This window comes from Vombatus ursinus, unplaced genomic scaffold (genome assembly GCF_900497805.2).
Source record: "Vombatus ursinus unplaced genomic scaffold, bare-nosed wombat genome assembly UNPS02014884.1, whole genome shotgun sequence".
Taxonomy (NCBI): Eukaryota; Metazoa; Chordata; class Mammalia; order Diprotodontia; family Vombatidae; genus Vombatus; species Vombatus ursinus.
Window position 1 is genome coordinate 4,998,983 of NW_020954662.1, and position 22,877 is coordinate 5,021,859.

At 44.4% G+C, this 22,877-nt stretch overlaps 1 protein-coding gene across 5 annotated transcripts in view; it reads left to right on the forward strand.

Moving 5' to 3' along the window:
- Positions 1 to 22,877, forward strand: part of LOC114028479 (E3 ubiquitin-protein ligase UBR4) — a 147,511-nt gene that overhangs the window by 107,451 nt on the left and 17,183 nt on the right. For all 5 annotated transcript variants that reach the window (XM_027842727.1, XM_027842724.1, XM_027842725.1 and 2 more), the window contains 14 exons: positions 153 to 274; positions 2,706 to 2,903; positions 3,497 to 3,577; positions 6,055 to 6,142; positions 7,702 to 7,829; positions 9,948 to 10,055; positions 11,022 to 11,141; positions 12,206 to 12,396; positions 12,691 to 12,864; positions 13,354 to 13,453; positions 16,227 to 16,445; positions 18,050 to 18,163; positions 19,039 to 19,181; positions 21,659 to 21,784. In XM_027842727.1, the coding sequence (XP_027698528.1) occupies positions 153 to 274; positions 2,706 to 2,903; positions 3,497 to 3,577; positions 6,055 to 6,142; positions 7,702 to 7,829; positions 9,948 to 10,055; positions 11,022 to 11,141; positions 12,206 to 12,396; positions 12,691 to 12,864; positions 13,354 to 13,453; positions 16,227 to 16,445; positions 18,050 to 18,163; positions 19,039 to 19,181; positions 21,659 to 21,784 (1,912 nt within the window). The remainder of the gene's footprint in view (positions 1 to 152; positions 275 to 2,705; positions 2,904 to 3,496; positions 3,578 to 6,054; positions 6,143 to 7,701; positions 7,830 to 9,947; positions 10,056 to 11,021; positions 11,142 to 12,205; positions 12,397 to 12,690; positions 12,865 to 13,353; positions 13,454 to 16,226; positions 16,446 to 18,049; positions 18,164 to 19,038; positions 19,182 to 21,658; positions 21,785 to 22,877) is intronic.

Sequence of the window (22,877 nt, forward strand, 5' to 3'; positions counted from 1 at the left end):
CAAATCTTATCCTCATGTGGTCTAGTAACCTTTCAGCCTATGCTGTGAGTAACAAGGCAGATCAGTTTCTTTTGATTTGGTAGCTTGGGATGTCGCAGGAAGACTCTGAGGGAAGCTTCTTCCAAACTGACTGGTCCTTTTGATTCTGGCAGGCACAGAATCAGAAACAAAGGCCTTCATGGCAGTGTGCATTGAAACAGCCAAGCGGTACAATCTGGATGACTATCGGACTCCCGTCTTCATCTTTGAGAGGCTCTGCAGTATCATCTATCCTGTAAGTGAACGGCTGCTCATTGGAGGCCTCGTGCAGGGCACGTTAGCAGCAAAGGAGGAGAGGTTGGAGTTGGGGTGGGGGGTGGGGGGGAATGACCTTATGGCTGCCCAAGAATCTTCGTTTAGTTATCATTTAGCATCCCATGACATAAAAATGGCAATAAATCCATTCTTCTATTAATTTTGATGTGAACAAATTTTCTATAATGTGAAACTCCGTGCATTACTTCCCTCCCCAACCCCCCAAAGAAAATTCCTGGTATTAATTACATATATATTAGTCAATCCTTAAAGGCCCTGATCTGCTAGTATTCCTCCACCCAGTAGGTTCTGAAAGCAATATTGATTTGGAGTGGTCTGTATGAAGGAGTCTCCGTATTTCTCCTTTTTCTTCTTTACTTTTGTGTTACATTTTCCCCAAACTGGGGTACATCAGTTCAGTATGCACTTCCTGGGCTCCAGGCCCTATGCCAGGCTCTAGGGGTACAAAAACTGACACAAAACAGTGCCTGTTCTTCTCAAAAAGCATTCTGTCGGGAGGAAGAGCATAGACCTAGGGTAGTAAGTATAGAATATGCACCAACTAAGTACAAAATAATCTAGGGGTTACCAAGAAATAAAGCACTCCAGAAGGGTCTCTTGGAGCAGGTGGCATGTGAACAGAGCCTGAAGGAAACCAGGGTCTCCACTGGAGGTGGAACTGAGGGAGGTAGGGGAATGAAGCCACATGTGTGGGAAATGGTGGGCAGCTGAATGTGGCTAAAATGTAGAGTGTGAGGGGGTCCTACATACTTTCCCCTCAAAAGGTCAGCCAGAGCCAGGCCGTGAAGGGTTGTAAATGCCTCTGAATCTGCCTGAGCAGGGCAATGGCATGGTCAGACCTCTACTTTAGGAACATCGGTTTGGAAACTGGGGAAGACTAAGAAGGGGAGAGACTGGATACAGCACAAATAATTTGGAAACTGTTGTAATATTTTAGGTGATGAATATCTGAATTGGGGTGCTTGTGGTGTGAGTATAGAATCGGGCACAGATACAGATGTTACGGAGGTAGGATTGGAGAACTTGGCAGCTGATAGGTTATTGGGGATTAGTGAGAGTGAGAAGGGGAGAATGATATCAGGGTTGTGGGCTGAGGTTCTGGAAGAATGGTGGAAACCACAACTGAAAGAGGGCAACTAGCTGAAAAGATTTACGCTTAGGGAAAAGCTAATGAGTTTTGTTTAGGACTTGTGTTTGAGATATAAGCATATGGGGTGCATTCAGGGGGAGGTATTTAGTGGACATTTGGAGATATGGGACTCTCGAGTGAGATGAGGGCTGGCTGTGTAAATTTAGGAGTCATCTCCAGAGACATGGTAGTTGGATCAGTGGGTTCTAATGAGATCGTGAAGAGAGAGTGTAGAGAGTTAAGAGAAGAGTGTCCAGCCCAAAACAGAGCCCTGGAGCACACCCACTCTTAGAGGATGAGACAAGAGGTGACCACAGCAGAGCAGTGGAGGTAGCACCCAGAGGGAAGTGTCAGGGGTGTCAGATGCGGCAGAGAGTTGAGAAGGGTGAGGACTGAGAAAAGGCCATTGGAGTTAGCAGTAAAGACCCCATTGGTGACCTTGGTGAGAGCTGTTTTCGTTGAGTGGTGGGCTTGGAAGCTGGCCAGCCAGAGACAAAAATGATTGGGAAGTGAAGAAGGAGAGGCGATGTGTCTCGATGGCGTATTGTAAGAGTTCAGCCGTGACAGGGAGATGAGACAGAGGGTGTTAGCTTGAGGGGGTGCTAGCATGAAGGATGGAGGCGTGGGGATGGAGACGAGGAATGTCCGTAGGCATTGGGGAAGAGCAAAGGAGCAGAGGTCTCTATGTGAGCCAAAGGTCTTCTCCTGTCGGTCAAGAATAATGAAGAATCTTATTTTAGCATCAATAGTACTTCTCTGAAGGGAGGGGCATTGGGTGTCAGGTGTGTTTTACTAGGTACAGGAGCAATTTTAATATTTAACATAGAGAAGTCCTTCCAGAATTTAGGGAACTTCTAGCCTAGAAGGTTGTCAGATGGTGCATGAAGAAAGAATGTGGGGAATTCTCAGGGTGATCTGCTCTAGCTTTCTGCTATAGCCCCATTCCCATCATGTAGGTAGGGTTGCTGTTACCTTCGTGTGGCCCTTCTTCTTCTACCCCTGGTTGGCCCCTTTCACCCGAGGCATAGATCTGCAGCTGCTAAAACCTTGTTAGTGGATTTCTTTCAGATAGACATGGGAGTTCTCTTTATCCACCTCCAAGTGTTTTGTTGTAGCCCTGGATCCTCAGTTCAGTAAGGGTGCTCTTTGTGTCAGACCTCAGCGCCCCTCAGGCAGTCCAGACGCCAAGGCAGCTTGCTAGTACACTTACATGTGGTGACTTCTAGTCTTCCCTGACTCCATCATCATCTTTGTTCTTCAGGAAGAGAATGAAGTAACTGAGTTCTTTGTCACTCTGGAGAAGGATCCCCAGCAGGAAGATTTCTTACAAGGTCGCATGCCTGGCAACCCTTACAGCAGCAATGAGCCGGGCATTGGGCCTCTCATGAGGGACATCAAGAACAAGATCTGCCAGGACTGTGATCTGGTGGCCCTGCTGGAAGATGATAGTGGGATGGAGGTAAGTGTGTGAGGGCGGCAGTCTGGGCAGGGCTCCCCACTTCTGGAAATTTTAGCCACTTAAGTGCTTTATATTGGTGTTTCCCAACCTGAACTCTACTGTCAAGTGGTAAAGTATCTCAGACCTCATCTGTGGACCATTTCATGTGGCAGATCGGGCCAGGAGAGAGAGAGGATGCAGTTACAAAGTCTTATAGCTTTTAAAAAGTAAGGAAAAGGTTTACAGACAAGTAGAAATTTGTTTTGGACTAGTGGTTGAGAAGCACTGCTCTCAGTGTTCTCTCCAGTCTCCATGGAGATGTACTTAGTTGTGGATTTGATGCCTCTGATGTGAAGACGATTTCTTTGGCCTGACTGTAATCACATTGCTTAAAGGAGAAAGATGGTGGAAGGACTGGAGAGGAAGGAGACTTGCTTATCCAACTTGTTTATCTCTAAGTTAATTTAGTCAGAAGTGTGAAACCTTGTGCCCTTAGCAGAGACAGCCTGTTTGCTTTCCTGTTCAGGGTCTCATCCCCATGGTGTGATGTCTTATCTGTTTGTGACCTACTTGGAAATCATTAGGAGTAACAGGCCATTTACATTGCCTTTCAGCTCCTGGTGAACAATAAAATTATCAGCTTGGATCTTCCTGTGGCAGAGGTTTATAAGAAGGTCTGGTGCCCCACAAATGAGGTAGGTTCTTGCTTTCTTACTCAGCGCTGTGGTGCTTATATCAGCACTTAGAGTTGCAGTTCTCCAGTTTGGGATTGGTGGGATGGAAACCAGTCATCTTGTCCTACTTTGGAGGAAATTTGCTGCAGACTACTAGAGGTATAAGAGCTTCAGGAGATTAGAGGACTTTACTGGAGAGGTGAGGCACAACCCTTCTCTAGCGTGGCAGCCGTGAGGATTTGGAAGACTGGCCTGTGCCGTCTGCAAGAGCGAGCCCTGTGACCATGCACGCTTTTCTGCCTCCCTCCTCTTCAGATTGAAACCTTTTTACAGAAATTAATCCTTAGCATTTTCTGGGACAGTGACTAATCTGTAATCCCTGGAACACTGTGCTGTGTCAGGCAGTGGCACCCCCATTTTACAAGACCCCAGACAGGCACTTCCTGCATTGATGTGAGGGAAGGGGAGCAGTATCCTGCATCTTCTTTGGGGTCCCTTTAATTCTGGTCTTTTGCTTTCAGCAACGTGGGCATATCTCCATGCTGTCCTTAGCTGTCCCCTCCTTTCCATCCCTTTCCTTCTCCCATCCCTCTCTTTGATCTCTTCTTCCTTCCCGTGTTTCTCTGTCCCTACTCTGTTCCTTCTTTGGCAGCATCTTCACCACCTCCACCCCTGCCCCTGGTCCCCTTCCCCCAGGCACAGCTGTGGGCTTTGCACTCAGTTTTCCCTGCCTGGCTGAGATGGGAAACACCAGAATCATGGAACATCACCATCAAGAAGCAGCTTTCCTCTGCCTTGCTTTTGTTGGCCGTGTTTCTGGACCGTGGTTTCAAGTCCTCTTGCCATTCTGCAGATTCACAACCACTGCCTCAGACCTGCTGTTGTTCCCCTTATTTCCTTGGGCTTTTGGTGCTGATAGGTTATTTTACTTGGTTTCCTGTAGTGGTTGTTGCTGAGCTATAGCAGGCCTTTGAGCAGCAATTCCTGAGGCTTCTTTTGGCCTTGAGTGTTTGAGATGATGTTAAGCACTGCTTGGTCCACATTAGGCTTCATGGGGCTTTCTAACAGGTTCTCTTCTTTCTCAGCTCCTCATTCCTAAAGCTGCCTCAAAAAGTCCTCTGACTTTCTGAAAGTTTGAGTTTGATACTTCATTGCAAGTCCCAGGCAGGAGAGGGGCTAAAGGGTTAAACCCTTCCCTGTTGAGACTGTGGTTAGAGACCCCCGTTCCTTCCTTAGGCAACAGATGGACTTATCATTTTCTTTTCCTGTCTGAGATTACTTACAAAGGCTTGTCTTTAATTAAAAAGCTCTTTCTTCTAATTAGCCTCTCTTCTTATATGCTTCCTTGGGTAGTTCTTACTTTTGCTTCAGGGCTCCACCCTCTCCCTGGAAGAAATGAGTGGGTGAGTGAGTTGGATTTTCAGGGAAGTTCTAGATCACTTCTTACATGAAACACCTGCTTTCTACGACTGATCATTGATGTGGTATTTCATTGTAAGAGGGCTGTAGGCATATGCACACACATATACCTATATATACGTGTGTGTGTAGGGGGGTGTGTGTGTGTGTGTGTACATGAGATAGCAGTAGTAACTGCCATTTACATAGAACCTTAAAGTTTACAGAGGTGTATATACACAAAGATATAATACACATATGCATAACTATTCATACATATATGCATGCATACACACATGTATGCACATATACGTGTGTGTGTGTGTGTATTCTTATTTGAGCCTCCCAACAATTCTGTTAGGTAGGTACTACAGGTATTATTTTCTTCATTTTATAGATGAGGAAACTGAGGCTTAGAGAGGTTAAGAGAGTTGCCTATGACCACATTATAATATATGTCAGAGATGAGGATTTGATCCTAGATCTTCTTGGCTTCAAATCCAACATTTTAGCCACTATGTCAAACATGCTGCTTCCCACCTAACATTCATTGGTTCCTTGAGGAAGCTATACAATGGGTTTTCACTTATTATTTAAATGGAGTGTTCTATAAAATTAATGTTTATGTGTACACAAAGTAATTAATAAAATTCAGGCTTAGGCAGTAGCTTGGTTTATCACTAACCATCTCTATCTATCGATAGGGGAATCTGGTCTCTCCAGTGGTGTTGGGTTTGGGCCAGAATATATTAATGACATTGTTTTAAAATGACATAACTCAGGGCAATATTATGTGGGGTATAGCTATATCTTTCCATATATAGTGCCCAGAGGATAGTACTATGTCAGAGGGAATTACATTTTGAGGCGATTCAGACTCTGGTGTTTGGTTAATGAGGATTGTAGCATTCTGTATTTGACTCTTAACTCGTTGTCACAACAAATGGGAAGGGTTTTCCTCAAGGCAGGCATGATCATCCATCCTGCCCCTAAAGTCTCGATCTTAAGGCCCAATAGGACTCACCATTGAGAATGAGATCAGGGTGTCTAAGTGAACCTCTCATGGAAGTGAATGAAGTTTTTCCGCTTTCTCTACTCAGGGAGAACCCATGAGGATCATCTATCGAATGCGGGGCTTGTTGGGTGATGCCACCGAGGAATTCATTGAGTCCCTGGACTCCACCACAGGTATCATTGTCTCAGGAAATGCCATTCCAAGTGATCTGGGGTTTGCAGCCAAAGAACAGGCTCTCCACTTGTTGACAGTCCATCCCTTCTGCCCTCGTGAATTTTTCTAAGAATCTTCAGGGGTCACTTTCTCTGTAACTCAGGAGAAACTTGCATTGTAATTTTAGTCAGTCTCCTTCCCAGAATTATTAGAAAGATGATGAGATAGAGCTGTCTGTGGAATGCTTTTATTAGCATAGCCATGGACTGAGCTGTCATCCATTTTTGTTTGCTAATGGAGAGAAGAAGAAGCCTTTCTCCTTTCTCACAATGGTTGTGCCTTCCCTCTGTTGATTTTCTTCAGTTTGTTTTATTTTCTTCAGTATTGTCTTTTGTCCGCAGCTGTTTGCTTGTGGTCTCACCCACTAGGCAGGAGCTCCTTAAGGGCAGGGACTGTCTTTTGTCTTTCTTTGTATCCTCAGCATTGAGCACAGTGCCTGTCACTGTAGTAGGTACTTAATAAATTGTTGCTTATTGACTGATTAATGATGCCTGTTTTCTCATCAATTCAAGGTGCATTTAGTAAAGTTTACTGTGTATAAGGCCCTGTGCTAGGCAACGGTAATACAAAGGTGAAAAACGACATAGTCCTTGCCCTCAAGGTGCTTTCAGTCTAATTGAGGAGAGGGGAGAGGAATGCACCATAAATAGAAATTAGTATGATTCATCATAGAATATGATAAAGGCAGATGAAGGAGAGCCAGGTAAAATGTGCAAGGAAGGAGGGAACCAAATATTTCTTAATTGCCTACTAATTGCCTATACTGTGCTTTGCACTTTACAGTCATCATCTCATTTGATTCTTACAACAACCCTTCAAGGTACAGATGAGGAAACTGAGGCAAACAGAGGTTAAATGATTTTCCCAGGGTTACACAGCTAGTAAGGGCCTGAGGTAGGATTTGAACAAGTCTTCTTGACTCCAGGCCCAATGTCCTCTCCTCTATTCCACCAAACTGCTGGGAAATTTGAGGAGGGTTAGAGAGGGCTCGCTTTCAACTGGAGGAAGCAGGGAAGGCTTTGTGGAAGAAGACCTTGAAATAAGAAGACCCTGAAAGGAGAAGAATATCAGCCTGCAGTAACAAGGAGACAGTGCATCCGGACAGTCTACACAGATGCAGAGTAGTAATGAAACAGCTAGTAGTCCAATTCGATTAGGAACATGAAGGAGAGTAGTTTGAAATAGAAGCCTTGAAAATCAGGTTACATCTAGATTGTGGGAAGCCTCCTATGCCAAGCTGAGTTTTTCTTTTGTTTATAGTGGGGAACCACAAAAGATTTTTGAGCAGAGGACTAAAATAGATAGATTAGAGTCAAAAAGCTTTACTCTGATTAGCTCTGGCCTTAATTTCTCCTGGGGGGGGGGGTGTGAAACATAACAGTTGAATATAATATCCCTTCTAGGCCCCTTTGAGTAATTTGCTATTTATTAGGAGGAAGGGTTGTAGGTAATGAAAATATCTTTAAGTCTAGTTAAGATGTGTCTCCTCCTCACCACTACATGGGTCCCTTCTTTTTAGATGAAGAAGAAGATGAGGAAGAGGTATATAAGATGGCTGGTGTGATGGCCCAGTGTGGGGGCTTGGATTGTATGCTCAACAGACTAGCTGGGATCAAGGATTTCAAACAAGGCCGACATCTTCTGACGGTGAGTGGGTGAATAAGAGCTGAGGTATCCTTTTGACTCTTAAAAAGTGACATGTAACAGTAATTCAGCTTAGCTCCAGAGGGCAGCATAATGTCATTAATCCTTCTCTATGAAGGCGAACTAAAGAAGAAGACTTTGGACCCATGCAGTTTCCCAAAACGTTTTTCTGCTTGTTTCACTCATACCTTTAGGCATAAGGAATATTATGTATTGCTAAGGAACCAGTATAATGACTCTTCTCTTGGTCATTGCTGTGGAATAACTATTTACTTGTTTTTTCTCCAACTGTTAATTATACTTAAGCTGGTTTTTCGGACTGCTAGAATATAACTTTTTCATTGTTCTCCTCTAGGATTATAGTTAAAACATTTATCCAACCATTCCATTAGCATTTGTTTTATTGGATTTTGAGGATTTACAAGAGCCTCGCAAACATTTTCTCCATCATTTGAACTCTCCAGAGATATGAGAACAAGTAACATGTCATAACCAGGTTGAACAAAAGACAGAGAGGTTTGCCCCATAATGATTGCCAAGGACTCTTTGGATTCCTTTGCTTCTCCCCCTATAATTTAGGGAACAGCATAGATCATGAGTTTTATCATCATTTCCACATGCCTGTTGAAATTGATAAAGGCATTTTTCAAAGCAGTCACACCTTAGGGTTCTGTTCATTGATGGTTAGGTTCCCTTGCAGTTGGCTGCTGGAATAGAGGGGGTGCCCCTGATCCATGGAGAAGCCAACCCTTTAGCAGAACTATAACCTGGCTTGGTTTCCCAGTCATCCTACTATATCTCCTCCTCCTTCTACCTCCCCACTCCCACCCCTTTGAGAGTATCTTGATAACAGGGAGAGAACTAACTGATGGTGTGTGGCCACTTTGATTCAACTTTGGGGTTGTGATTAAGCATCTACTTTTTTTCTGTGTGCTTTTTTAACTTAAGTAAAATTTTATTATTTATTAAAATAAATTTTGTTTTTCCATCCACATTTCTCAATTTGCTCGATGTGAAGTGAAACCTTAGATTTGTTTGATTTGCGTTTTTCTTATTAGTGATTTGACATGTTCTTTCATGTGGTTATTAATAGTTTGCAATTCTTTTGAGAATTATTTTTTGCTCTATTTTGACTGTATCTATTAGGGAATGGTTTTTGGTCATATATATTTCTTTTAATTGCCTACATATCTTGGATATCAGGTCATATTGGAAATTTTTTCCCCCAGTTCATTGCTTTTGTTCTTATCTTAGTTGCATTAATTTTGTTCATGCATTTCATGTCATATCCATTTTATTTTTTGTAATCACCTCTGTCCTTTATTTGGTTAAGAATTTATCCCTTAGCCAAAGCTATGAAAGATACATGATCTATTTTTCTCCTAATTTTTTTTTAAATGTTGTGGTCTTTAATATTCAGATTGTGTATTTTAATTTATTGTGGTATTTGGTGTAAGATGTTGGTTTAAACCTAATTTTGATTGGACTGCTTTCTGGTTTCCCATCATTTTTTATTAAATAGGGAGTTTTTTCCTAGCTAATTTTGTTTTTTAATTTATTGAACACTGGATTATTGAGTTCTGTTATTTCTGTTTTTCTTTGTCTGACCTTTAGCATTGACCTACTTTTCTAATTTTTAGCAAAAATACAGCTGATGATTTCTACCTTATAATATAGTTTGAGATTTCCCCTTTTTTTTCAGCATTTCCTTATTATTTTAGATCTTTTGTTTCTCCAGATGAATTTTGTTATTATTTCTTCTAGCTTTGTAAAGTATCTATTTGGTAGTGTGATTAGTGCATCACTAAATCTATAGATTAATTTTGTTAGAATTGTTATTTTTATTTTGTTGGCAAGGCCCATCCATGAGCACCGAATTAACTCCTTTTATTGTTTTTTTTATATTTAAGAAGCATTTTGTAATCGTATCTTTACAGGCATTGAGTGTGCTTTGGTGAATTGACTCTACATGTTTGATGAATTTTATCGTTATTTTGAGCATGGCTTGCCACTACTTCTTTCTCTAAGACCAGTTCAGCCTCATACAGTTTAGCAACTCACCACTTCCTAGGCACTCTCCGTGTTTAGATGTTATAGAATTTACCTGATTTTTCTTGGCAGGTACTTCTTAAACTGTTCAGTTACTGCGTGAAGGTGAAAGTGAATCGGCAGCAGCTGGTCAAGCTTGAGATGAACACTTTGAATGTCATGCTGGGCACTCTTAACTTGGTAAAGAGACTGGATTGGGAATTATGAACAGAAAGCCTTTGAAGCCTGGGGTGGGGGAGAGAGACCTTGGAATTCCCTCTCTGCTAGATCTTCAGCTCTCTCGGGAGACTGGCAAGAAAGAGCCTAAATTGATTTGTTAGGTCGACTTTGTGACTCAGGTCATTTGCTCCATCTGTGAAGCAGCCTTCTAGAAGAATGCAGTCCATCTTCCAGCTATTTGGTATTATCTCTTCAGATTGAAGAGAGAGGACTTTCTCCTCCCTGTGGCACCAAGTGCCATGTTATCCTCTTCCTGAATTTACACAAAGACAAGATGAGAAGGTAGCCAGCTATGAAGCCTAAACCTGAAGCTGGCTTTAACTTCTAGAAACATAATCACCAGTATGTGGTTTTGCTTTCTTTCATAATGCTTAAGAAAGGGTCTGCGAAGCCAACTCACCTCCCCCAATCCTACTTTATTTCTTCCCCCTCCTCACCCCATCCTGTGCATTAGAGCCCTGTGAGTGGAGCCGAGGAGGAGAACATTTAGCAGGAGAGAGCGGTGGTTGCTGTTTTCAAATATTTGAAGGAGTGTTGTATGGAAGAGGGATTAGATTTGTTCCACTTGGCCCCAAAGGGCAGAACTAGATTGAAAGTTGCAGAGAGGCATATTTAGGCTCAATGTAAGATTTAGAGCTGTGTTAACAATTAGAGCTGTCCAGACATGGGATGGGCTGCCTCAGGGAAGTAGTGGGGTCCCTCTCATTAGAGGGCTTGAGGCAGAGACTAGCCGTTTGTCAAGGATATTATGAAGGGAAATTTTATTTTGGTGCCATTTGTATTAGATGACTTTTGTGATCCCTTCCAACTCTGAGATTCTGTGAATGGACCTATTGAGGAGTAGCAAGGAGAGGTTGGGTCTGTTAGCATGGTGGGCTAAAGAGCCTCTGGTTTTATCCCCCAAACAATGGAATCTTCTTTCCCCAGGCCCTGGTGGCTGAGCAGGAAAGCAAGGACAGCGGAGGGGCAGCTGTGGCAGAACAGGTGCTCAGTATCATGGAGATCATTCTGGACGAGTCAAATGCTGAGCCCCTGAGTGAGGACAAGGTGAGAGCTGGGGGAAGGCCTACTCAGCGCACACGTGTTGTTTGAACATTTGTGGTATTTCACTTTGTAGTGACTTGGCAGGGCTCAGGCAAAATCTCCTCCACAGTCAGCCTTACAGGAAGTGCTGTCTGAACCAGATCCAAAAAGTCATTGAGAAATGTTTTAATAAAATAAATAAAAATACATTACAACATAGATAATGGTAATTTATGATTTTCGAAGTCGTCATGCTGCCCCCAGGGATGTATCTGAGCTTGACACCACTGCCTTACTGCCTAGAGTTGAACTGGTTCAGGTCAGCTCTGAATCCCTTGGTTTTAGGGGAACCCAAACTGCTAATATTGTCACTTTGCTCAACAGCTACTAGCTTTCTCCTTTATCTCCGTGAAGTTTTATCAGCTCTGTCTGTGGCTCTGTCCCCAGAGTTAATCCTCAGGGATCTCCCATTTCCCTTGGCTCAGGTTAGAGCACTGCATCCAGACCCTTGAAAATATTGGAGAATTTAGAAGTGTCACCTCAGGTCGATCCCACTCTTCCTTTATAATCGTTAACCTGTTCTTCCCAGGAAGCCAGACCTTGCCCAGTCCCATCGTCCGGGTGTGGAATGTGCACGAGTTAAAATTTTAGGCATTTGAGGTTAAGTGACTTGCCCAGGGTCACACAGCTATTAAGTGTCAAGTGTTTGGTCTGAGGCTGCATTTGAACTCAGGTCTTCTTGACTTCAGGGCCAGTGCTCTATCCACTGCACCACCTAACTGCCCCCACAAGAAGTTTTTAAGTAAAGGCTCGGGGTGTCCTAGGGGGATTTCTGTTCAGGTATAATGAGACTTGAGGACTTCTAAAGACCCTTCCAACTCTGAGAGTTTAGGATTCCTTTAATTTGTGGGCCTCCTGCAGGATATTTTCACTGAAATGGGGTGTGAAGGTTACTGCTTCTAGGGGTCAGTCAAGCTCTGGTGGGACTGGGCAAGGTCTGACTTCCTGGGAAGAATGGGTTAAAAATATATTTCCTGCACCATTGACTGCATGTCTTTTTTTCTGCCCCCTCTTGGTTGTTGTTTCAGGGCAACCTTCTACTGACAGGTGACAAGGACCAGCTGGTGATGTTGCTGGACCAGATCAATAGCACTTTTGTGCGCTCTAATCCCAGTGTCCTTCAGGGCTTGTTGCGAATTATCCCGTATTTGTCCTTTGGAGAGATGGAGAAAATGCAGATCCTGGTGGACCGATTCAAGCCATACTGCAGTTTTGACAAGTACGCTGCTCTGACCTGGTGTAGTGGAAGGGGATTCTGCCCAGGGTCCCTGAGCCGGCCGTCCGGGGTGGGGGGTGCACGCTGTCTCATGGGGGGCCCACCTGCTGAGCTCTGCAGCTGACCCCTGGGGACCCTCTGCAAGCTTCTTTTTTTCCGTGGCCTCACTTTCCTTCTCGGTGCAATGGTGGGGTTGGGTCAGCTGATCCCCAAGGGCTCTTCCAGCTCCAGCATGGATGATTCTGAGGCTTCAGACTCTTAGCAAATCTTTAAAGATTTGCTACTTTTCCTTCTTAGGTATGACGAGGATCACACTGGTGATGATAAAGTCTTCCTGGACTGTTTCTGCAAAATAGCAGCTGGCATCAAAAATAACAGCAACGGGCACCAGCTGAAAGACCTGATCCTACAGAAGGGAATCACGCAGAGCGCCCTGGACTACATGAAGAAGCACATCCCGAGTGCCAAGAAGTAAGGGTCACCCTGCCCAGCGGCCTCCTTGCCTTCATCTCTTGGTGTCGTTCGTTTGTTTGTCCATCACTTTCCTTTCTGACATGCCATCCCCTTCCCTCGCCCAGTGAGCCATTCCCTGTAACGGGGAGTAAGGAATAAAAAAGGAGCTCAGCACAGCGAGCCCGTAGTCCCCCACGCATGTGCCCCCTGCACGCTCAGGCTTAGGACCTCTGGCCTCTGTCCTCCAGAAATGATCCCAGTTGAGGTAAAGCTGCCAGCGTTCTTTTGGGGAGAGGAAAGGAGAAGAACGGCAGGAATGAGAGGCGATGCTGATGCCGCGCTGTAGGTTTGGCAGAGTGCTTTCCCTGTGTTGCCTCATGGGAGTTTTTGTGTAGCCGTGGCCTCCTCAGGGCAGCCCAGAGCCCATTGAGGGGGGGTGCTCTCCTGAATCTGGGGGATTCGTTAGGCTTTCTGAACTGCTGTTGAGGACCTCCTTTTGTCTTGCAGTTTGGATGCTGACATCTGGAAGAAGTTTTTATCTCGCCCAGCCCTCCCCTTCATCTTAAGACTTCTTCGTGGTCTAGCCATTCAGCACCCTTCCACCCAGGTGAGGAGCCAGTGCTCTGTCTTTTGTACCAGAAAGAAAAGGAGCCCTGGAGCCAGCCTTCTCAGCTCTGCAGCTGAATCCCTGAGGGATGTGGAGCGAGTCTTTTATTTTCCTCAGGTTTCAAGATATAGCTTGCTGTGATTTGTATGTCACCACTGTGAGGAGGAATGTCAGATTTCCAGGTCAGAAAGGGACTGCAGAGGTCAGCCAGATTTTCCTCTGTTTCCAAGGTGCCCCGAGATACAGTTTACAAAATGCCTTGAGCTCTTGGGGCAGCCCATGTCCCTGGAGAGCTTGATAATCTTAAAAGTGAGATAAGTAGCTGTTGATTGGTCTCTCTGGGTGGAACTGACAAGAACAATGAGTGACCATCACTTCTTTCCACAGCCCTGAGCATGGAGACCGCCTGGTGGCCAGTGGTCTTGAGCCTTTTTGCCTTTTTGTCCTCTTGGTCAGCCTGAAGGATTTGTTTAGAATGAGCCCCTTACCTTCCTGTTCACTCTGTGACACCCAGATCCCTTTGCTGCTACTATTTTCCAGCTGTCCATAGCTCAGCACCAATTATGACCGGCCTCAGGCAGATGGCCGATTTTAGAACTACTTGGTCCATCCATCTGCCTCCAGATAGGTCTGCACTTAAACCAGTCCAGGTCTGGATCTGTAGAACAGGCTTCTTTGGTGAAAACAGTCCCACACTCTGTCTTGGTGACCCATCCTGGTAAGCAGCTTAGTGAATTGCTTACAGCGGCAGAATTCTTCATTATGTACAACCCAGATCACTGTTGGTATAGTTTAAGCCCATTTTCTTTTGTTCCCCTTCAATGAAGAGAATTATAGTATTAACTTTGATTTATCTAGCATCTCACCTCCAAAGAGTTCCAAGTGTTTTTCACAAAGACCATTTTATTTATCCTTATGCGTTTTTGTGCTGTATAAAATCCTTGTTTTGTAAATGGGGAAATCGAGACAAAATAGACTTAAGCATCTTACTCAAGAAAAACATGGTGTCTTAACAGAGATTAGAAGTGAAATCTGATTCCTAGTCTAAAGCACAAGCTACTAGAATGTGCTGTTTTATCTAAGCCTTTACATCCGTGTTTACCAGCCTGATCTCAGCACCTAATAAGATGCCTGGCACATAATAAGCACTTAATAAATGCTTTTTGATTATTTAATGCTTTGAAAAGGGCTTTCATGATAACATGTCATTGCTAATAGTAGTTTTCCTAGTCATGTATTAAAAATCCCTAATATGGGCACACATTTTGTTATGAAAGTAGATGTAGTGTAGTCTATTTTCATAACAAAATGTGTTTGTTTCAACTTACTTTGTTTCAAAAATTTCTTCCTGCCCTTTCCTCACACATATTTTTTTTAACCTAAGGGTTACATCTTCCTAGACTCCCAGGACCAGCAATGATATATTCCATCAATATATTTCAAGCCAAAAAGCACTTTATTGTCCATGGGAAATGCTGTTTTATATATTCAGTTTTTTAATCTGATCATTCAGCTTTTTCCTCTTTTAAAAAGCATTTTCTCCCATCTTCTTCCTTCTCCACATAAATTGAGGAAAGAATGGGGAAAAAAAGGAAAAAAAATAAAACACTTGTAACAAATATGTACAATTACACAGAACAAATGCCCACATTGACCATGTTCAAAAAGATGGGTCTTATTCTGCATATTTAGTCCATCATCTTTCTGTTAAGAGACAGGTAGCATTGTTCATCATCATTTCTTTGGAGTCATGGTTGGTCATTGTGTTGATCGAAATTCCCAAATTTTCCAGAATGTTGTTGTATAAATTATTCTCCTGGTTTTGCTTTCTTCACTCCGCGTCAGTTTGTCATTTCTTATAATACAATAGTATTCCATTCCACCTATATACTATAGTAGTTTGTTCTGCCATTCCCCAGTTGATGGGCACCCACTTAGTTTCCAGTTTTTTGCCACCACATAAAGGGCTGTTATAAATGTTTCTGTACACATAGGTCCTTTTCCTCTTTCTTTGTTCTGTTTGGGGATAAGCCCAGTAGTGGTATCACTAGGTCAGAGAGATTTTCAGTATAGTAACTTTGGGGCATCATTACAAATTATTTTCCAGAATGGTTCTACCAGTTTGCATCTCTACCAAGAGTGTAATAATCTACTAGCTTTCTCACACCCTCTACAATGTTTGTCATTTTCCTTTTTTGTCAACTTCACCAGTCTGATGAGTGTGTAGTGGAACCTCAGAGTTGTTTTAATTTGTATTTTTCTAATTGTTAGTGATTGGGAAATTTTTTTCACATGACTAGTGAGATCAGCCTTTTCTTCTTCAGCTTATGTCATCCTAACACTTTTTATTTTTCCCTCAGTTGGTCCTGTTTTCTGGCTTGCTGACCTTTGGTGGATACTCCTGTCTCCTGATATTTCTCTGTGTCCTTCTAAGGAGAGAGCCAGAGGGTCTGATACTTAGCGTAGGATTTAGGGCCACAGTGGGACCTTAGAGATGGTCTAGTCCAGTTCCCTCATTTTCCAGTGGAGGCAACTGAGACCTATTATGGAAGGTGATCTTTCCAAGGCTCCAGAGGTAGCAGGGAGCAGAACCAGGATAGGAATTCGGTTCCATTGTTTTTGCCTACTTTCAGAAAGAATTCAGAGTGGTAGTACTGGGTGTGTTAACTGTAAACTCAGAACCATTCCTTCGGTGCCCAAAGTTTTTGGAGTTTGTATAAAAAGTGTCTTCTCGTTGTAACCAGAGGTATGTCTCACTCTGACCTTGTGGCAGGTGCTGATTGGTACAGACTCCATTACAAACCTGCACAAATTGGAGCAGGTGTCTAGTGATGAGGGAATCGGGACCCTGGCTGAGAACTTGTTGGAGGCACTTCGAGAGCATCCTGAGGTGAACAAGAAGATCGATGCAGCCCGAAAGGAGACACGGGCCGAGAAGAAGCGCATGGCCATGGCCATGAGACAGAAGGCCTTGGGGACCCTGGGCATGACGGTAATGCCGCCACGCTGGCCCTTGCCCTTGCCCTTCCTCTCCCTCAACACAGTCCAGTCTGTGTTGATGCAGCTTGTAGTTGGGCAAGGAGCTCTGGGCTCAAGGCCTGCCGTGTGGCCTCAAGCTGGATGATCTTGGTGTCCATGTCTGAAAAACAGATAATAATCTTACCCGCAACCCAGGGGTGTTGGGAAGAGTGTGTAGAGTGTATTGAAAACCTTAAAACAAATCCAAGTATCTAGTATCATCATCCCCTTGCTTATACATCAACTCTGAGATAGGGCAAGTGTGATTCCCATTTTACAGATGAGGAATCTAAGACTCAGAAATGCCATGGCCAAATTTGTGTGGGAGCTAGAAGGCAAACTCAGGGCTCTGGATCTAAAGCCAGTGTTCTGTGTCCTACACCTGACACTACTGCTTTGCTAGGTACTCTCTCCCAGTACTTCAGTGAGCAACAGAGAATTACAGACACTCAGGTTTGGAAACGGCATCAAAGCTTTCTCCTCATAGCAGCCCTGGAAAGTGGGTGGTGTGTTGCTATCTCTCTCTTGTAGATGAGGAAACTGAGGGACTTGCCGAAGTCATGGAGCTAATAAGCGTCAGAGTCTTAGGACTTGAGACCAGTGCTCTTTGCGCTATACTCCACTGCCTCTTAGAGCATTGCTATGAGACCTTATGGGATTTTCTTCACAATAGCCCAGGTCTCTTGACTACAAATACAGGTCTCTTTCCACTGGCTCCTTCTTTCCTTGTTCGTCACGTTGCTAATGGGCCAGGCAGGCTGTTTCCCCCGACTTAGCTGGGGCCTGAGCTCATTCCAGGTGCAGGGCAGGGGTGGGCCTGAAGCCAGGGACCCTGGCAGATACTTCCTCCATTCTCCATGCTTGGGCAGGGAGGCAAGTGGCAGCTCCTGGCATGAGGAAGGGAGTGTTTTTTTGGCTAGGGTTTGTGTTCTACTTGCCTGTGGGACTTCTGTCTGAAGAGGTAGAACACCAGGGGAGGCCTATGCTTTAAACTGTGGTTCCATCACTCTCATTGCTCATACATTTATCCAGCATGTGAACTGTCTCTGACATGTAGTGACCCTGGGCAAGGGTCACTCTCTCAGGGAATAACCCAGGCAATTCTATAGGACAGGAGGGTAAGTTGTGGAGAAGGTGCCAACCTGCACTGGAGGAATGTTTTCTCACTATGTATTTCCCCGGTCCAGTGAAATCACAGGTCAAATTTCTACTCCCTACTCTTATCTCTGTCTAACTCTTTAGGGTTGACAAAGCACTTTACAAACATTAGCTCATTTGAGCTCTGTAACAAACACATGTGGGAGGTAGTGCAAATACTATCTTCTTGTCACAAAGGAGGAAACTGAGGCCTAGAGAAGTGTGAGATCACTTGCCTTGGATCACACAAATCGTAAGTGGCAGAGCAAGGCTTAACACTCAGGGGCTCTTTGCACCGTGTCCATTTTACCCTGTTGGAGATTGCAAGTAATGCCACCAGCAGTCGGGAGCAGCCAGAGGTCATCCCCGTTCCTCTGCTTTCTTAGACTGGGTGGAAACTCCCTTTGACTTTCTCAATTCTGACTGAAATTCCTTCTACAGACAAATGAAAAGGGTCAAGTTGTGACTAAGACGGCCCTGCTGAAGCAGATGGAGGAGTTGATTGAAGAGCCAGGCCTCACCTGCTGCATCTGTAGAGAGGGCTACAAGTTCCAGGTATGGCCACAAAGATCCTGGAGACTGGGGATATGAAGGGCTGGTTGAACGGTGACTCCAAAAGGCAGCTTGGGTATATTCAACAAGACATACTAGTTTCAGCTTATCTGGGGAAATGACCTTGGCATCAGCTTGGAGCTACCAGTTGCTGGAAGCATCCCCCTTCTGAGGAGTTACTTTGCCTCGTACTTACACAGTCTCAGGACATTTAGGTTGACTATAGATTTGGTCCCTCTAGTTAATGACATGAAGTAAACTGATGTTACTATCTAGGGGTGACCTAAGAGGACGATCAGAATCTCTCCTTTTCCCATATTTTTTATTAACTTAACACTGGCCTTTACCTTTCTTTGCCTCTGGTAGAGCAGGGATTCACCTGACTGAGAGGCTTAAAAAGTGGCCTGTGCCTGTCTGCCTTGGGTTTTCTACTTGGAACATAGCCCACTTAAGGGCAAGCACCCTGGGATGAAAGCCGTTGTGCCTCTTCGCGCCTCCATATCACAGTCTTTCAGAATTGTCCATATGGCTTTGGAGGGCAAATCATTCCAAGAGGGCATTTTCAATTAGTTTTCAAACAGATAGAGTGAAAATTTCCCTTGACAGCTCAGGTTTATTTCTGTCCTTGCTGTATAAAGGGCCTCTCCCTAAGTGTAGACATCCTGCAGGAGTCCGTTCAATTCTGTGCTACCTCCCCCATTGTATGCTTTGTGCTCAGGAGAGACCAGTCTCCAGTTCTCTTCTGCCTAAGCAAGGCCCCTTCTCCCAACAGTGGAACCTCAAATGCTGGCTCCTGTTCCTCACTGCCCTTTGCAACCCTGACTTGGGATAGATGTTAACACTTCTCTCCCCCTGCTAAGGTGCTTTTGCCTTTACAGCCTGCAAAGGTGTTGGGCATTTACACCTTCACTAAGCGAGTGGCACTGGAAGAGCTGGAGAATAAGCCCCGGAAGCAGCAGGGCTATAGCACCGTGTCCCACTTCAACATCGTCCACTATGACTGCCACTTGGCTGCCGTCAGGTAGGCTGGGTTAGGCTTCCTTAGCCTTCCACCTCACCTGTCTCTTCTGGAAAAGGCTGGGGTGGGTCAGGGTAAGAGGTTGGACCCATGGAATATCTCCAGAAGCAGCAGGGCAGGGTCTGGGAGGCTCTGGAGATATAATCACAATTTACATTTCTGCAGCATTGTAAAGTTTACCAAGGGCTTTCATCGCATTAAGTCTGTGAAGTAAAGGGCATTGAATATTTTTATCCCCTTTTTATAGATGAGGGAAAGAAGTCCAGGGAAGTAAACTTGGATGTGATGGACTTTTGACTTCTTAGACTAGTGAGTGCCCTTTCTACTCCTGTACCGCATTACAGTGTAATGCCTGTCATCATCATCATTGACGTTACTTTGGCTTTTTGAAGGTCTAAAAAGCACTTCCTTCACAACAAACCTGAGAGAATGGTGGTATGATTAGTATTGTCTTAATTTTACACAGGAGAAAACAGGGTCAGAAACATCTGGTAAATATCACAGCTGGGATTTGAAACCAGCTTTGCTGACTTTGAGTAATCTTTCCCATGTAATCTACATGTAATCTAACCCATACCCGAGTAGGAAACCCCTCCACAACACTCCTAACAAGTAGCCATCCACTCTCTGCTTAAAGAGCTTTAGTGGAGGGAATCGGCTGCTTCCCAAGGTGCCAAGTTTTAAAGAACTGCAGTTATTAGGAAATTTTTTCCTTATAGTGAACCAGAATATGTCTGTCACTCATTAAAAGGGCACTCATTGGTCTTGAGATTCAAAAAGTCCCAAGTTCCTTAAGTCCATTGCATTACTTCCCTAGGCTTTCTTTTCCTAATTTGTGAGCAAGGCATTTCACTAAGCACCACCTCTCTCCATGTTACCCAGGGTCACCAAGATCAGGAACTCAAGCACAAAGGTAGGGGTGTTCCATTCTCCAGGTGGGAGAAGGCAGACAAGTCCTACTCCCTCCTCAAAGGAACCAACTTAGTAAATGCATATCCAGTAAGACTGTTCTCTTCATGTTTTGCTACATTTGCAAATTATCTTCAGCTCTATGGCATAATCCTGGTCAAAGAAGCAACTCTTGGCAATTAGCTCTGAGCATTACCACAGATATTTGAAAAAAGGAGGTGCCTTAATCTAGCTGAGAGAATGAAGAGAAGGTAGCCCACCTCAGGCACTTAGGACGTGCTGAATCTTAGGACTTGGAGCTGAAAGAGCCTACCAGCATCCTCTGGTCCAGGCCCTTCTTTTTTAGATGGAGGAATCTGAAGCCAAGGGTGGTCAAGTAACTTGCTCAGGGTCCTAGAAATACCAGTTGGTTAACAAGCATTTGTAAAGGATCTTGTGCTGGGCACCGTACTCAGCCTTGGTGGGATAGAAACATTAACTAGTTCCTTACCTCGAGGAGTTCACATTTTATTAGAGGAAATAACATGTACATGTATATATTCAAAATAAATACAAGATAATTTGGAGGGATGGGGCAGCACTAGTAGCTGGGGGTAGGGAACAGTAGGGAAAGGCTTCCTGGAAAAGGTCATACTTGAGCTGAGCTTTGGGTTTTTTTTTTTGTTTGTTTGTTTGTTTGTTTTTGTTTTTTGGGTAGGCAAGGGGGTTAAGTGACTTTCCCAGGGTCACACAGCTAATGTTATGTGTCTGAGGCTGGATTTGAACTCGGGTCCTCCTGAATCCAGGGCCGGTGCTCTATCCATTGCGCCACCTAGCTGTCTCTTGAGCTGAGCTTTGAAGGAGACCAAGGGTTTCTAGGAGGTTCTCAATGGTTCTAGGAGAGGAAGTGAGAAGGTGTTGGTGATCCGCTGGCTCCAACCCTACCCCATGTGCCCTCCGGAATCAGCTCTAACTGGGAGGGAGCCAGGGTGCCCCCTCCTCTTATTGGGAGGCTGCTACCTAATGCAGAGCAAGATGTCCCTTCCAAGTCTACATGACCGTTTGTATCATGTTTGATGCTTTGCAAAACACTTTCTTCACAACCACAGCAAGAAGTAGATGGTACAAGCATCACTATATTCATTTTACAGAGGAGGAAAATAAGTCTCAGAGAAGTCAACTGTCTCGTCCAGCAGCCAAGTTTGCTAACAAGGGGAAGAGCCGAACTCTAAAAACTGGGCTCTTCTGCCTCTGGCTCCCCCTCCCACATGTGCTATGACTTAGGATCAGTTGATCTAAGGTGGCAGTTTGTTCTGCTCCATTGGTCTTTCCTCTGCTGTCAGTCTGTACCACTGACACTGACCCACGAGCTGTTGCAGGGGAACCAGACTTTGATACTTGTACACTGTAGTAGTATGGCTGAAAAATGGACCTGTATGGAGTGCCATCATAGTCACCAGGGAGGACATTTCCCACCTCCCTAGGGGGCTGCCCAGTTTGAGATGCGGCATGAAACCTGCCTCAGCTGGAGCCCTGTCTTTCACAAGGATCTGGTGGGGTGAGTCCCAGCATTCTCTTGTCCTCCCTTATAGATTGGCCCGAGGGCGAGAAGAATGGGAGAGTGCAGCCCTTCAGAATGCCAACACTAAGTGCAATGGACTCCTCCCAGTCTGGGGACCCCATGTCCCAGAGTCAGCTTTTGCCACTTGCTTGGCAAGGTGAGTCTTGAGTTTATCATCTGATATGGAATTCCTGGTGTCAAGGATGGTATCAGCTAGCGGGAGCAATTGTCTTTTTTTAGTCCAAACCTGGGTTATAAAGTTGATAGTTTGGTCATGCCATGACTCAACATTACTTGTCACTGAAGGCCGTATCCAGTCATTATTTTGGTCGCTTCCAGCCTCCCAGAGATGAGTTTGATGTGGCCCAATACACTCAGAGAACTAGGCTTAGAGAAGTAGGCTTAGTTCTATTGTATGGTATTTAACATCTCTTTGCCCACCTCTGCCCTGGAGGGACATCTAGATACTAGTTCCCAGAGGAGTTACCAGAGCTCAGTTGTGCAGCGTCACCAGCATCCCAGTTTAGTAAAGTGGAGATGGATGATGTGAATGACATGGGGTTGTGGAATAATGTTTGTAAAGCACTTTTACAAGCCTTAGGCAGGGCTTCTTCACCCCTTCAGCGCTTCTTAAACTGTGGGTCGTGCTGCCTTAGAGCATTATTATATAAGCATCGGCTATTACTGTTATTTTTATGATTTGGCCTCTTTTAAGTCTTTAGCCCCTTGGGGTGAGAGTGTCTGAAGTGGACCTCCAGCTTTATTTCACAAGACAAAGGGATGAAGTGGGAATTCCTATTAAGAAGACACTAGTAAAAAAATGTTGGTAGAAATTTGGGAGATGAGAAAAGGATTCTGGAAGACTCCGTAGGTAGAAGGACAGAAAGAGGAGTGTGACCTATTTTCTTTTATGTGATGATAGGATTGATTTATGGGATGATAGGATGATAGCCGGAAGGGACCTTTGTTGTTGTCTAATCCAAAACCCTCATTTTCCAGGCTTTATTTCCAAATGAAAGAACGGATGTGTCCTGTAGAAATTATTCCTTCAAGAAATTGGCCCCAAATAGCTCATTTCCTCTGACATAGCTATATTTTTCTATCTTACCTATCTATCTATCTGTCTGTATGTATACTGATTTTTGTTACATGAAGATCCATAGCAGAAAGGTGAAGATTTCATATGCCTTTGTGTGCTTTCTAGCCCCCTCTTTTACCTGCAAATCTGTTACTGAGCTGATCCGTTTGAA